Source organism: Anser anser, assembly GCF_964211835.1.
Source record: "Anser anser genome assembly, chromosome: 4".
Classification (NCBI taxonomy): Eukaryota; Metazoa; Chordata; class Aves; order Anseriformes; family Anatidae; genus Anser; species Anser anser.
Window position 1 is genome coordinate 50,429,389 of NC_139724.1, and position 15,821 is coordinate 50,445,209.

At 44.9% G+C, this 15,821-nt stretch overlaps 1 protein-coding gene across 3 annotated transcripts in view; it reads right to left on the reverse strand.

The window, feature by feature from the left end:
• Nucleotides 1–15,741, reverse strand: part of PDGFRA (platelet derived growth factor receptor alpha) — a 34,861-nt gene extending 19,120 nt beyond the window's left edge. Inside the window, exons 1-9 of one of the 3 annotated variants that reach the window (XM_083835648.1) lie at nt 15,574–15,741; nt 11,102–11,229; nt 8,361–8,421; nt 6,828–7,142; nt 3,885–4,148; nt 3,009–3,139; nt 1,429–1,600; nt 1,136–1,325; nt 474–589 (exon numbers count right to left, since the gene is read on the reverse strand). In XM_083835648.1, coding sequence (XP_083691774.1) covers nt 474–589; nt 1,136–1,325; nt 1,429–1,600; nt 3,009–3,139; nt 3,885–4,148; nt 6,828–7,142; nt 8,361–8,409 — 1,237 coding nt within the window. In that variant the 5' untranslated portion in view covers nt 8,410–8,421; nt 11,102–11,229; nt 15,574–15,741. Of the gene's footprint in view, nt 1–473; nt 590–1,135; nt 1,326–1,428; nt 1,601–3,008; nt 3,140–3,884; nt 4,149–6,827; nt 7,143–8,360; nt 8,422–11,101; nt 11,230–15,566 lie in introns of all 3 variants that reach the window. The other 2 variants (XM_083835647.1, XM_083835649.1) reach the window with 2 other exon arrangements.
• Nucleotides 15,742–15,821: the final 80 nt, after the last annotated feature.

Here is a 15,821-nt window from a genome sequence, read left to right on the forward strand (position 1 = left end):
TTCAGCAAGGTCTAGAAAAGAGTTTAAAATTTCAAATAAAGCAGGGCAGGTATTATTTGGCCCACAGATTAATTGGCAGCTAGAGACTGGGACTTGGCCAAGGAGGTCCTTGTCTCCTGAAGGGCAGAAGGGATCCTAGGCTAGAGCCACGAAAAGGAAGTGTGGCGGGTATGCCACGTCCTCACGTCATGTTAAATGAGCTATCGCCCCTGCTGTCAGCTGGAATAACTTAGGCAGGAGGATAAAGTTTCTTTCTGGCACAACGCCAGTGCAGAAGTCAAAGCCAGGATCAGCATACAAGAGCTCCAAGGGCTCGGCAGGCACGCATACACTCCTCCGGACACCCTAATTCACGCTTTTCTTATCTCAATAGTCTAGGCAATCCAGTGCTCAGTGTTGACCCTGTGTGTAAGTGGATCAAATCTTTGCTGTGGGCCATCAGTTGTGGTGAGCTAGGCTTTGGGACTCCTTACCTTGTATTAGCAGTGAGAAGGTGTATCTTTTAATCTCATCTTCATTTTCAGCAACCAAGGTATAATATCCACTGTCTTCTTCCTTGGCCCGGATCAATTTTAGTATACTTTGAAACCTGCAGAAATGGGAGGTCTGGTTTGTAATTGTCTGTTTGTATTTTGCTTGTATTTTTAAAGGAGGCATAAAAAAAATCTGCTTCTATGCAACATGTAATCTGGGTATGTGGAGATTATAATGTGCTGACATTTGGCATTTCTAGCATGCCTTTGCACTAAAATCATTTTTCATACAACAAATGTCTACCAAAATACAACTGAGTAACAAGTGTACATTATTATATTCTGCATGGCTCTGACAAAGACTCTGATATTATTGGAAGTAGCTAGAGATTACTGGAGTGAAGATTTCTTGGAGGGACTGAAGAGGGCTAGTGCCCAGAAACCAAGGTTTGTATGTTTTGGAGATGTTAATGTTATCAAGGGAACAAAAAAGGCAGAGTAGATAACAAAGTAGATAACTACTAAGTAGATAGAGTAGATAAAAAAGACTTTTTAAACATTACTTTAGAAGAAGCAATGAACTGAAGTAGAAAGATAGAGCAGGAGTAGTTCTCAAGTTTCTAGGGGAGATGGCAAAGTAAGATTCATGAGAGTATTTTTACCTTGTTTCCTGGACTCTGCTTGAACTAGTAACAATCTCAGTAAGATTTTCAATCAGAGTCACATTATCCTTCAACCAGTACATTTTTGGAGCTGGGTATGCCTGCACATCGACGACAAAATTTTTGACTTCATGTAGATTGACAGCTTCCAAAGGGCTAAACTGAGGCTCTAGATGAATGAACCCTTTGTCTGCAAATGAAAAAGCCATGCGTGAACAATGCTGTGCAGCATTTTTCAAGAGTAGTGTTTTCAAACATGTTAATAATTTTTGGACACTGAAATCAGACTATACCATGAACTGTAATGACTACTTTCTTATTTTCCTTAACCTCCTTGGTTGCATGCCGAGCAGTACATTCATAATCCCCTGTGTCTTTCACTGATGCCTCAGGAATGGTCAAGGTGTAAACCAGCTTCTGCGATGGGACTTTGATATCATCAAGTTTTATCACACCTTTTTCTTTCTGTAGTTTGGAGAAGGAAAAAAAAACCTTACTTAAGTAACTAAGCTGAAAGTAGACCACTGAGGATTTATGATGCCACTGGAGTGAGAGTAACCATCTAAACCCTGTATGGCAGAAGACTTGTTTATTCAGTCAAGGATATATTTTCAAGCCACAAGCACAAAAGATATGTCTATAAAAATACATCCTTCTGGGGGAAGTCACAGAAGGGTGAGGAGATTTAGAACTCATATTTTGTTCACTTGAAACAAAATACCATTCAAAATTTGGGTGAGCAATCTGAAAGTGCATTTCACTGCTTATGCTACCTTCTCCTTGGACAGAAAACCTGTGGGGTTTTATTTTGAATTTTCTTTGTTCAGTTCCTATGAAGTATAGGGTGAAATTTTATCCCCTCTACCAGACAAAAAGTAACCAGTTACTAGATGATTTGTTCTCTGTACTCTAAAACAAGAATAATTTATCAGCAAGGAGAAGACTCTTGCAAGAGTAAGGATGGTGAGAATGGTCAACCATGTTATGAGAAGCTGGAATAAAAAATACGTTGGAGATAGTTTGGAAAGATGGCATATAGCAGGGGCTTTAATGTGTAAAATGGAAAATAGAACAAAATCTCAAATCATTTTTTCACTTGGGCTCTTAATTTGCTTAAATAAATCTGCAATTTGGGGTCACAATTAGGCAGTCACTTCAACTACTCCATGCCCTCAGTTACCAGACATTTTAGATGGGATATTCTGAAAATTTGTTTTGTCAGGATGCTAACCTATTTTCACTGAATATTTTTTTTTTACTGCAGAAGGATGTTATGCAGGTTTGAAAAGTTCTGAGGTTCTCTGAAAGTTTTAAGGTTTTCTTACAACTTTTTTTTTCTTATATGTTCTTTTTTTTTTTTTTGCTTTGAAGTTCTCATTAGTGAGTAATTATATTGATTGCAAGAGTCATTTTAATTTACACCTGCACATCTAGGAACAACTAAGACTCTGAACCTCATTCTCCATCATCCTTTATTATGCCAAAGAAGCCAGGGTTTAAGAGAGCCATCTTTGAGGTTCATACCCTCAGCAGTAGCACTATGCACAGATGTCCAACACATTCCTAGATCTTTCTATTTCCACAACATTTCTTTTTTTGAACTGGTAAAAGACCTGAGAGGCAGCATTCCTCCCTCAGTGCGTGGACTCCCAGTCACACCTCACCTTCCTCTCATGCTTTGCATACTTACTAACAACAAAGTCTAACTTTTGGTACTGACTTTCTTTTGTGTTACCTTAGAAGTAAAAGAAATTACTTTGTTTTTTCTCCTCAGCTGTCCTCATTCAGAGAAGAGACGAATATTTCACAACCCCACCTTCTTCCCCAACGAGTAACTACAAACATGCAGACCGAGAAAGAGGGAGAGATTTACCACTTTCCCAGGATAATTCCACTGTAAATTAACCACCTCGTTGTCAAAGACCACACAAGTTACTACGATGGTCTCGCCTGTTTTGTAGACAGTTTTAAGAGCTTCAATTTCAACTGGCAGCTGTGAAGTAGCTAAAGAGAGAGAGAGAGTACAGATTTAGTTTAAAACTGTATGCAATTTTCACATTGTGTAATTTCAGGGGGAGATTTCTATTTCACTTCCTCTGTTGAGGAATTACCTGGAAAATTCAGTGAAAGTACTGCTGATTCATACTGATATAAACATGTGTATTTAAAGGATGAAGTGTGCAGGAATTGAGTTTAATCAATTCAATTAAGAAAAGATACATGCATAAAATTTCAAGTAACAGTTCATATCTCAAATGCCCCTATGAGATCTTTTACTCACTGCACTTGTGATAAAAGTAATTTTCCATTTTGCTAATCAGTGGCTGTCTTTGAAAATCCACTACTGGTCAATAAAACCTTGTTCTCAAAATATTTGAATTGTGTTGTTTTTTCCAACTAACCAAAGTTCTATCATTTGAATCCACTGGGGAACACCAGGCTTTTAAGTTCTGTTTCAACAAACAGGATGAAAACAAATGGATTACAAAAGACTTTTGCAACCATTTGAGAGAGGAGGTAAAGTTAAGGGCATTTTATTCTCATCAGAATTGTATACAAGGTAGTTTGCTAGGCAAACTAGCAACTAAGTGACTAGCAATATTGCCACAGGATCAAGGAGCTCATCAATGGGGTAATATCTGATATAACCCCATGATGCTGGTGCTAATATGACTCTACAGTATGAGAAACGAACTGGGCTGCACATTACTGCTTTTTTTTATTATTATTAATGAAAATAAATAAATACCTCTTAAAATATAGATGAGGAACACATCAGACTTGAACTCCACACCTTTAACTGTTGTTTTGCAAGTGTATGATCCCGCAAGGAAGTTTCCTATGAAGCCTTGCTTGTTGTCATAGAAAGCATACACAGCCTTATCTAAACTGTTAATTAAAGTCACTTGAGCATTTGGGTCACTTGTCCGACATGGGATAATGGTGGGATCACCTTCTTCTACTAGGATGAACTGGTCTTCTGGTATGGAAGGAACAAAAGGCATGTCTGGGTCTGTAAAAAACAAGAGGTACGTTTACACTACCTTGTTTGTAGGAAGTCCATATGCAAGAACTGGATATCAATGACCACCTACAGGTCTTAACTGAAATCAGTACAGTTCGTGACTCCACTTGTTCAGAGACTGCAGGTGAGGCATGCTAAGAGCATCTTGGTTTTGTTTTCTCGTGTGTCATGTAGTGAGACATTTGACCTAAGCACAAAAGAGGAAAGGTCTCGGGCTCCTTCCTGACAATTCAGGATGCAGAACTGGAAATGCAAAGGACTCCAAGAGATATTATTCTTCCCATTAGACCTGGTTCTGATATATTCCTACAGTGAGGCAAAAGGCTATTAAGTGACACAAAGCATGAAAAATAACTAATGGGTATGAAAACATTTATGCAATTTCTGGGGATTAAATTAAAGATGACTTCTCTTTCTCTGTCATAAACAACTCTATCAAGACATATACAGCAAAGATCTTAGGGATGAATTTGGACTTACACATCTAACTTTTAGGACAAAAGATTTTGTGTTCAAGTGCAACTTTCACTGAAATAAAAAGAAATATAATAAAAATAAAATAAAATTAATGTACCAATAATATTTTATTGGAACAAATCACTCATCTTTTTCAGCTGGATTTTTTTCCTTCTGTAATAATAGCTGCCCCATAACCAATACACAAAGAAAAGAAAAAAAGGAAAAAAAAAAAAAAAAAAACCACTCAATCGCAAAAAGTAGAAATCAATTTTGGTGTTGTTTATGGCTAACACCATTAAAGCCACATTTCATCAAAAATAATTCAGGATACTTATCTTTATGCATATCTAACATGTCCAACATTGCAGTTATGAGACATAGTTAATTACGGTCACAGCATGTGGTTTCCAGACTATGGTATTTGACCATAAAAAAGCAAACAAACACCTGGTAGTTTTAGTTCTTCAAAGTCAACAAAATGCGTGCCAACTTTCCTATCCAGCCAATCCAAAGTTTGAGTTCAAAACATAATTGCATAACATATCAAACATAAAAAGCAAAGCCCTTAAATTATCTACACTTGGCCATTCGGAATAAACAAATAATCTCTGCTAGCCTGAAGCTTCTGTGCAAAGCTTTATAATGAAATTTAATAAATAGCAATACAAATCCCTCCAACAATAGAATTTATGCTGCACTGGCAGGCTCTTTGTAGCAATAGTCCAAAGACAGTCCTCTATCCCAAACATGCTGCCAACTCCATGTATTCTTTTTCCCAATTTAATTTAAAACAGAAATGGGATTCACCTAGTTTGGTTTTCTCTGTGCTTTTAGTGAAACTGGGATATTGCGTGAAGTCTCAGAGTAACCCTCCTTGGCCAAAGTGGGTTGCTGCCACCCATTGCCCTCCTAATTCATTGCAGGAAAAACAATTGTAAAGACAAAATTTATAGTGGAAACAGAAACATTCTCTATAATTTGGAGAAAAGGATATGTTCCTGCATTTATGACATCCTAATGTTTAGTGACTGGAAAAAATTACAGGGTGTCTCTGCTTTGCAAATGTGGTAGGCTGAAATCTAGAGGCATTTCAAAATCAAAACAAAATGCCCTCTTCTTGAAGAAATCTTCTGCCTTTTGCCCTGCTATCCTTTTTCTGAGTGAGTTACAAGCCCGTTTAACAGCAAGAAAATCTTTTGGTGATTTGGCTAGAGCTGGTTGGAAATTGAGATATGTGTGCCAAAGCCTCTGCTGAAACCTCTTAGTGCTTCAAGAATGAATACAAATGCATTAAGTTTGTTGTGGGAAATGTAGAGAAAGTCTTGGAAGAATCACTGTACTTAAGTCACACATCATGAACTGCAAAGAATTAATAACACTGTAAAATAGCCTTTAAAAAATCCTCATTAGTCCTTCCTGCCATTTTCCCCTTCCACAATCCTCCTTGCAGTTTCAGACATCATCTCCTTCACAACTTATTTTAGTTTTGCAGGATGATTTACAATCCCTTCTTTTCTCCTTCATTTCCTGCTCAGACTATTTACTGCAAAAGTCATGGCTTGGTCTTCTCTGGCCCTGCCGTTCTGCCACTTATCCCCTGAACACCGAGGAAACATCCAGACAGCGCTTTGCCAACGCAGCCAGCTGTGGCTCAGTCTGTGGTGCCTATTTCAGCCACAGAAAAATAAATAAATAAATAACTTGATGGATAACATGGGAATCCTTTAAAGAAATTTTCAGCCAGAACAACGGGGTGGGAGGGCAAAGCTGGTGATAGGAACTTCTGAAGAGAAGGGATGTCATTTCTTCTGCGTCCAGCAGATTTTCCACCACTACAGAGAAAGGTGGCACGGGGACTGGGAAGGCTGTGTTTACTTTGAAAATTATAGGGCACTGTAAGAAACGCTGCGTAGAAACACCATATTTTTAATCTTGCCTCAGACTGGTCAGCAGTAGCATTTCTTGTTTCATCCTCCCTTGTAACAGCCACCTCAGGACAACTCTGCTGCTTCCTGCTTCCTGGGCCCCCTGCACATGTGAGCTTTTCCCCTTTCTGTTTAAATCAGGTTAAAAACAAGACCTGGCATTCCCCAGCTGGCAACTGCTTTAGTGTCAGACGTGGCACTGGTTTGGGCAACACGTGTCCCAAAACATCCCTCACAGTCACCCTGGAAAGGGGGTCAGTCACCCTGTGGCACCCCCACTTACCAGGCACATAGATGTAGATGTCCTTCCCCTCCACTTCCCCATCCTCCACTTGAGTGTGATTGTAATAGCAAACATACAGGCCCGTGTGAGCAGCTGAGGCATTTCCTACTTCCAGCACTGTCACGAAGAGGCCACTGTTGTTCTCTTCATGTCTGATGTCTATCCTGTGGCTTCCCTCGGTCACTGGGTACTGCCAGCTCACTTCGCTGTCTCCAGAGCATTTGAGTGTGAAATTGGAATTGAGCTGTACAACCATTTCATTTCTGTTGGGAACAATAGTCGGCAGAGGAAGCTGGCAAAATGTTAGGAACGGGCCTGGAAAAAGACACAAATAAAGAGCACATGAACACACAGCCCCTCCTCAGCACAGGGACGGGAGAGGGTGCAGAGTGGATCCAGAGCAGGCATCTTTATGGCCATTTCAGATGTGCTGACATCCCAGGAAATTTGCCCTTGTTAAAAGCCAGAGCTGTTCCCAGTGGAGGGCAAATGGCCTCCCTTTGAAATGCTAAGCAGAGAAGTGTTTGCTCACTGAGCCCTGTTTGACAAATCCAGAGGTGAAAGACGGAGGTGAAGTTAGGGATGGAGCCCAATCCACACCTCAGCTTCTCGGCCCCAAGTCCCAGCCCCAGCCCCTGGCTCCTGGTTCATGGGCACCCTACAAGCCAGGCTGAAGGTCCTTTCCTTGCAGCAATGGCCGGGAAGTCAGCAGGCCTGTCAATTTTCGAGGAAGCTCACCACTGAAAGTTAGAAACCACTTTCCAAGGCCAACACCTGCACTTTACATCTGGCTTCTATTTCGGCAAAGGGCCGGGGAAGGGGCCTAGATCCAAAATTTGTGCATCGGGTCTACCTCTGGCCAAAATGTACAGAAAGTTTATGGCCAAATAAAACTGTAATTCACTGAACTAAATGTTGTAGATGGCACCACTTTTCAGATGCAATCTACATTTATGGGGTCAGATTTGCGAGCCTAGGTAATTTGTAGGTGGGCTGGTGCAGGTCCAAGTCCCAGAAGGAAAATGAGAGGGCCCACACCCTAAGTTCCCGAACAAGAAAATGGGGAATTCACCAGGAAAACACTGTGAAAGTGGGCCCTGCACAACAAACCAGCAGTAGGAACCCAGGCTTTCTTTGAAACCAGTTTCTCACGTCTGCACGTGTTATCTCAGCCTGCAGGGCCCTTTCTATATTTGGCAGCCCTGTGGCAAACCCTGCCCTCCCCTCCCAGCGCCATTCGTTCTGCAGATGTGGGCAGCCCGGCGAGTGCGGTTATGTGGTGGGAAGGGGGAGGATGCTGGAGCCCACACAGGCAGCCCGGCTTGCTCCATGCTGCCGGAGGTGCTCCAGCGTGCCAAGGGTGGGACATCTGTAGGTAGGCCTTGTCTTGGCCTACCAAAGGGAAGGACAGAAAAATAGAGGCTGGAGGCAGCTGGCCAACCATTTGTTATTGTGGACACGACGAAAGGAAACTTAAATACAGGTTTGTGCAGGAGCAGGAATGAGGAGGCTTAGAGGACTGAGGAATATTACCTGTTAGGAAACATCCCAGGATCAGGAATGTCCTTGGGGAAGTACCCATCGCTACCGACAACTGAAACAGAAAGAGGGCAACACGGAGCCGGTTAATAAGCTGACAACAGATATAAGAGCTCACAGGACCACTCTCCAACAGCGCCCTTTGCTTGCACCCTGCCGAGGGCAGGGACCCCATCTCACACCCTCATCCTGGTGAGACACCCACCCACACCACCCACATGGCACGTGAGGCCACAGGCAGACTACCAGCATGGGGAACACAACCAAGGGACCACAACCTCTTCTCCTCGCTAAGTTCTGGCCCACCCTGCTTCTGAATTTTAGAAGTTACACAGAGCACAAAGCTGGCACATGCAGCAAAGAGCCTGCAAACAGCCCTGGTGCCCACTGCAGCACCCAGGACTGAGCCCACGCTCCTACTTGGATGCTGTATTGAAGTCAGTGGGGGTGCAATGGCTATATGCAGTAAGTTCTGACCTTTTAGCTGCTTGCAGGTTTTTTTTTTTGGAGGGAGAAACAGCGTATTTAAAAGCTACTTTTATTATAAATCACACAATTGTGAGTGATATTTTTGTTTTGCCATTGTACGTATGTATATATATAGCTTACTGAGCACAATACAATACAATAGTGTTTATTGCTTATTTAGCAAGAATTCCCTTGATCAAGAGACATGCTATTTAAAACATATGCTGAAATTTTCTAATGGAATAAATACATGACAGACTGTAGGCCAGCACTGTTGTTCACCGATCGCCTCTTCTCCCCAACAGTGTGAAAATCATAGGCTATTTGTGATAATTTCAGCTTTCAAACAAATAATCAGAAGGCATCAGTTGTGAAGAGGCAGGAATGGCAATAAACAACTATGAATCTTTATGCTATCTAATAACATTTCTACTTAAAACCCTCAAGCAGCCTGCTAGGTAATTTCCAAAAGAGAAGCTCCTACAACCCCTGCTCCCATTGAGATCAATGAACATTTTTTGTTGACTTTAATAGCAACTGGATTTGGCCCAGAGCCAACATAGACTAAAAAAGGACCATACAGAAGAACTCGTAATCTGAAACACAGGCTAAGGAGTAAAATAAAGAATGATGTGCCAAAACAGAGACTAGTTTTTCAAAGGTTCTGGAGAGTTTCTATTCACCCTCTGCTCCCGATTCTGAGATAGGAAAGCACGTAGGTGCATCCAGTTATGAAGATTATGCCGATGCCATATGGGAGCTAAATGATTACAACATGCCATGGGGTGCTTCTGAACCCGTCCCTCTTTCCTCCTGCGACGTGTGGAACAGACGGTGCTCCTTTGCAAAGCGAAAAGTATTTGATACTCCAATCAAACAAAAGGTCTCAGAAGAGTTACAAACTACCAGCCCCAAAACTTGTACAAACAACCTCGGAAATTCAGCTGACAACTTTCCAGCAGAGACAAACCATTTTGCCTGATTCTTCAATTAGCAATAATTGCCACGTGTTTATGTATCTGTCTCCTGTTGATAACAGACTCTCAGACATCAAAGAAGTCCATTTGTTTCAGCCTCCTTATTCATTTTTATCACATTTATATCCTACGATATTTTTTCCGATAAAGTGACCCACGCTGTAAATCTTTAAAGAATTCCCATCATCTGCTTTATTTATCTGAATCCTAAGCTCCCAAGATCCACAAGACAATGTTCCCCACTGCCCACCAAACTTCCTTCAGCCTTTTCCATTTGAAAATAGGGTCTCTACCCCTATTGTGTTGTTTTCCAGACTATTCAATGCAAGTGACGCAATGCATAAAGAGAAAACACAAAGCTAATATCTTTTACACACCAGACTGCAGAAGCTCTGCTGAAGTAAACTTACACTCTTGCAAAGCTGTGTGAGGACTGAAGCCTTGTGAATAAACTGATGTAAATAGAGGTGATGGCATTTCCAAAGTGTTGTTTGGAATTTGTTGCCTCAGTTGGTCTGCCATAGCAATCAGTAAGAGCTGAGTGCCTCAGTCTACTCTTGCAGTTTAAAAAATCACAAGGATTTTCTAAATCTGCATCTCCCAACTGGCTATTCTTTCAGAATCCATAGCTTTGATCTTTCCTCAATGACCCGTTAATCTCAGCAAGACCCAGAGCAACATTTACGCACTGTGAAAAACAGAATAATGTACTAAGGACTCATCATCATTCATACTCAAAATCTGTTTGAACTGGATTTAATTACATTGTGCATCTGACTTTGGCATGCTGGAGTCAAGGTTTAACACAGAATTTAACACCTCTGTTCTGGGCAAAAGATAGTTTACTCATTCCCAAAACACCAAGCATTTGCTGTTTATTTACCATCACCTGTTTTCTTATGCACTTACTTTGCTTTTTAACCTTCTTTGTGGCAGAAAAGCCTTCTTTGTCCTAAAACACCCACATCTCAGCCCTGAATAAATACACCAGGTTCAGTTTCTAGCATCACTACATCAAACCGAAAATTGGTGTAACCTCTGTGAAGCCAGTAGATTTATACAAGTATTGATAGTGCGCATACAATGTAAGTTGGAGCCAATCTTAATTCCTTGCATACCTTGAACAGTGCTAGTTAGAATAGAAACATGGGAGTGCATAGTGAAAATTAGATGATGCCACGGGGGTGTTGCCAAACTCTCTGCAGTGGAGGTTGATTGCCCAGGGTAAAACAATCATCACATCTGCTCTAATCACTGGGTTTTGAAAGGAACTGACTGAAAATTCGGTACCTCTGTTGTGTGCTTTAATGATTAAAAAATCAGGAAAAGAACATCAGAAGAACTTTTATCAGCAAGGAGCCAGTCTTCCAAACACTCACTGCCAAGCGCTGGCATCCAACCAAGAGGGGTTTCATTGACTGCAGAGTAGAAGAGACAAAGTAAAATCAATATCCAAAAAGCTGATGAAAATGTGTGTTTAGAAGATGATGATATTCCTAGGCGATTGCGTGACCTAGACAGAAAGCATGGTGGCGGGGTAAAAAGAGCCATCCGTATATATTTTTCATACAGCTGTAAATCAAACAAAGAACTCTTTCAAGATAGAAAACCGTCCCATCCACCAGCAGCCTGGAGACTGACAAACTCGTTTCCTGCCAGCTACCTAGTCACTGCACTTCATCCTCTTGGCCACAGGATGGCAATGTTGATCCACAGCAATAAGCCAGCTCCCTCGTCCAGAGGAAGGAACGGCTGGTCTCCAGCGCGGCAGCTGGAATCTAAGCTAGGTCTCCTAAATCAACTTAAAATAAAATTTCTTATGTCTTAACTTCATGCGAATTTGCTGGGTTTTCTTCTTTGGGGGAAAAAAAAGTCCCTATTGCTCTGTATTTATATAAATTATACGATAGTAGGTGGATTGCAAATCTTGGCACATAATGATGTAATTATCCTTGTTATGAGAGGGCTGGATAATTTCAGTGGAGGTTTTGTCTGAGTGGCAATCCATCCTTCTGGGAAAGCTGATCTTTTCCAGCAAGAGTGAAGGCTAGCCCAAGAGCAGAGGACAACTCTTCCTCCTTGTGGTACATGTCACCAGTTGAACGCAAATGTTCAGTCAGGACCTCCTGAAACATTTATTGGTTTGCAGCTCCCAAATTACAAACTCAGTTCTCCACAAGAACAGAGCAAACAGGAGAGTGTCTGATGGTTTCGCTGGGGAAAGGCACAAATGACATGAGAAAATTTCTTCTTTGAAAAGTCCAGCATAAATTTTCTCCTAAAGAGCGGTTTGTTCCACGTCCATTTGCGAGTGTTTGCATCTAGCATAGCCTGTACATCTCTTCTGGGCTGTGCAGGAATAACTACGCAGCAAGCCGAGCTGTTTGGGGCTCCTGCAGTGGCTTCAGGCTCTGCAGGGCACCTAGTGATGGCTGCCACCCATCAGCCTTCCAGTCAGCTCCAATTCTTCAGTGTAACCCATCAGGACAGACCACAGGACTAGGAAATTAGAGGAATTAGAGATAGAGGGCAATTTACAAAGTCTAAATTTACTTAAAGGACTTTCTAGTCTATCCCAGCAGACAGACAACACAATGGGTACATCCAAGGGTGCATCTCACTTAGGTTCTCAGGATCAGGTCAGGAACTTCACAGAACACCTCAAATCCCAACTTAGGTGCTCAGAAGTGGTGGATGGAAAAAACCACTCCATTTCTGTTGACCACAGGAGCTAGGAAGCTCAGCCATTGCAATCTGTTCCCTTGGGTGTCTACACGAAGCTTTATTGACTTGAAAGAGATGAGTCAATCAGGAGAGCAAGGCAAGAGGGAGAGAAAGGATCGCTTGCTTACTTGCTTGCTTCTTCTAAATTATCGGCAATTCTTGTCAGCACCAAAAAAATGATGTCTCAGAAATCATTCTAGTCTTTAGTGAAGCAAACATGTTCGAACAGAATTTTCAGTGTTCACATGCAAGAGTAATGCCATTGCGGCCATCATGATGTAAGGATACAAGCGAGGCGAGGTTTCTGTAGGGTTATCCATTTCACCCCTTTTCAGACCAATTGCTGCTGTTGGAAATAACCAACAGTAGGTCAGTTACAAAAAATAAAGGTCTGGGCTATGCAAGTCTTTTCTGTCTATATGAATTGGACTCAAATCCTAGCTTGATACTGCAGTACTGCAGAGAGGTATTTTATTAAAATATTTATTACTTCCTGCTTTCTTGAAACCTAATACCTATGTATTTCTCTCCCAGCCACATGAAGATCCCCCATACATCAATAAGCAAATAAGAGCAGAAATGGCCCTGGTGCCCATCGCAGTCCTGCTGGCACACCTTCTGCCCGGCCCTGCCTGGGGAGGAGTACCAGAACAAGGGGGCTCATTTTAAGGCAGCGGGAGACTGCCTGCAGGCTGGGAGAGCTGCTTTGCTTGCAGACTCCTATGTCCCAGTGCTTTGTGCGGTCTCATTTTTCTTCAAACTTTTTTTTTCCCCCAAGCTTTGAGGTTGGCTAAACTGCTGTTTCGCTGAGGGCTCCACAATGCTCTTTGTTAAGTGGAAACTGAAAACGAAGAGCCTTGCTGCGAGATCTTTCTCTGTCTCCTCTAGAAGTAAAAGCCAGATATCCACAGCTCAGATTTTGAGCCGCTGATGGCAGAGGGACCTTTGACGCCTCTCTCCTTGCTTTGATCCTGTCTGTGGCCCCATCTGGGGACACTGAGTTAATGCAGCCTAGCTGGGCCCCCAGCTGGGCCCTGAGATGCTGAGGGCAGCACCCCCAGCATCCCCCTGCTGGCTGCCCCCGCCTCACCTCTCCCCCCGGGCAGCAAAAACCATCGAGGGGGCTTTAGCGAAAGGAGGCACAGCGGGGACCCCGTCGGGGAGGCAGTGGGGACCCCAGTGGGGACCCCATAACCAGACAGGACGTGGCTGGGGATGGAGGAGGGAGGAGAGGAGCACATTGCCACTCTCCAGCTCCAATCCTCAGGGTTTTCCTCCCTGCTGCAGGGAGCCGAAGCTGGCGTCCCCGAGGGAGCAGGAAGAGGGGTGACCCCGAAGCCCCTCCCGTCTCCCCAGCTTGGTTTTCGGCTGCTAGAGCCGCTGTGGATCAGAGGCTGCCCGGGACACCGAGCAAACCTAGCAGAGACGGCAGCTCCCAGCCACTCCGCTGTTTGTCTAGGAAACAATAGGAAAGCCTTTGCCAAGCTGGAGCAAATTTTTTTCTTTAAACGCGAGGTAACCGAAAAAAAAAAGAAAAAAAAAAAAAGCGGGATGGGAGGGGATGGGGCAATGCAAAGCCATGTTTCCCTGCAGGGCTGCTCCCCGACGTGAGCTCCGGGCTTCTTCTCCTGCCCGCTCCGCCGGGCGAGGCACGGAGCGCTCTGTGCCCCCCGAGGGGGCGGCCACCCGCGGGGGGACAGCGGCTGTGCCCCGTCCGAGGCTGTGACAGCGACGTGCCCGCAGCCCCGGGGACGGCTCCGTCTGTCCCGAATGCCCCGGGCGTGTGGTTTCGGGTCCCAGAGGCTCGCCGGGAAGCCTGAGCTTTTGCGAGACGCCGAAATGCCGTCGAGGGCGCTGGGTGCGTGCCCCCGGCGAGGGAGGGGGCCATGGCAGCGGCCCCCGCAGCCCGTCGGGGCGTGGGCAAGCCCCCGGGGGCGGCTGCTGCTGCCTCGCTGGATCCGCCGCTGCTCGCATAGAAAAAAACTGTCCAAGTCCTGTTCTCTGGAACGGCTCCTGGGCCGCTGGGTCCCCGTCCAAAAATGTTGAGCAATGCCGCAGCCAGCCAAAAAGCCATTTCCTACTCGCTCCTAGGACTTTTCCAGGGGACTCCAGCCTGGCAGAGGCTGGCGAGTTTACAGCCTCCGCTCTTGACCAAATCCAAACGGTGGCCGCGAAGACTTCAGGCCCCCCCCGGGGGACGAGGCGGCGGGCTCCAGCCGTCCGGTGGGGCGGGCGGCGCTCCCGGTGCGCGAAGGGGTCTGTAAGCTGGAGAGGCTCCAGGTACCAGTCCTGCCCGAGTTCAGCATCTTCTCTTTCCGCTGAGACGTGGAAATAAAGCAAAAGAGCGGGGGGAGGGGGGGGGGGTGCAGGGATGGAGATGGGGTCGCCCGCGCAAAGCGGGGGTCGTGCGTGTCCCGTCTGGGCTCTCGGGGGCGGGGGGGTTAAGGTGGGGAAGGGGACCTGAAAAGGGGAAGGTGGCGAAAAACAAAGGGTGGGGGAAGGGAGCGGAGAGCGGCGGGGTGAAGGAAGCGAGGGCAGAAGGTGGGGATGCGAGAAGAGGGGGAGCCGCCGGGTGCCACCCTGCCCTGCTTCCCATCCTCGCTGCGCGTCCCCCCCGCGCCCTCCGGGCGGGCACCGGCGCTGCTCTCGGAGCCCCGGCGGGGCAGGAATGCGGCCCGGTGGCCCCCGCCGTCCCAATGTGTTTGTCATTAGCGCTGCCCGAGCTGCTCCCCGCCGCCGCCGCCGCCGCCGCCGCGCCCCGACGGCCCGCGGAGAGCCCGGTCCCAGCTCCCCGCCGCCCCCGGGGGCCGCCAGCCCCCGGCACCCCGGCGGGAAGGCGCCCCCGGAGCGGCTCAGTCGGGGAAAAAAAAAAAAAAAAAAAGAAAGAAAGAAAGAAAGAAAAAGAAAAGAAATACCAACAAATGGATAAAGTGAGAGAAAATTTAAAAAAAATGGGAAAAGAAAAAAAAATTAATGGGAAAAAGAAACGGGGGAAAAGGAAGGAAAAAAACATGGGGAAAGTGCCCCTCACCTCTTACCTTCTCCTCTCCAATCCGCAGCTATAGTCCCGCAGATTGTAAAATATCCAAAATATGTCCACGTCTTTTGTGACTTTCCCCGCTCAGCCGCGCTCCTTCCCTCCCGCTCGCCCTCCCTCCAGACCCGACTGCAACGGGCTCACAACCCGCGCCCCGTAATTGATTCAATGTTATAGTCCATCCTTCCAAAACTAATCATTTGCTTTAAGTAAATAGCTGTCAGGAAATGAAGCCCCCCTCCGGCCCCT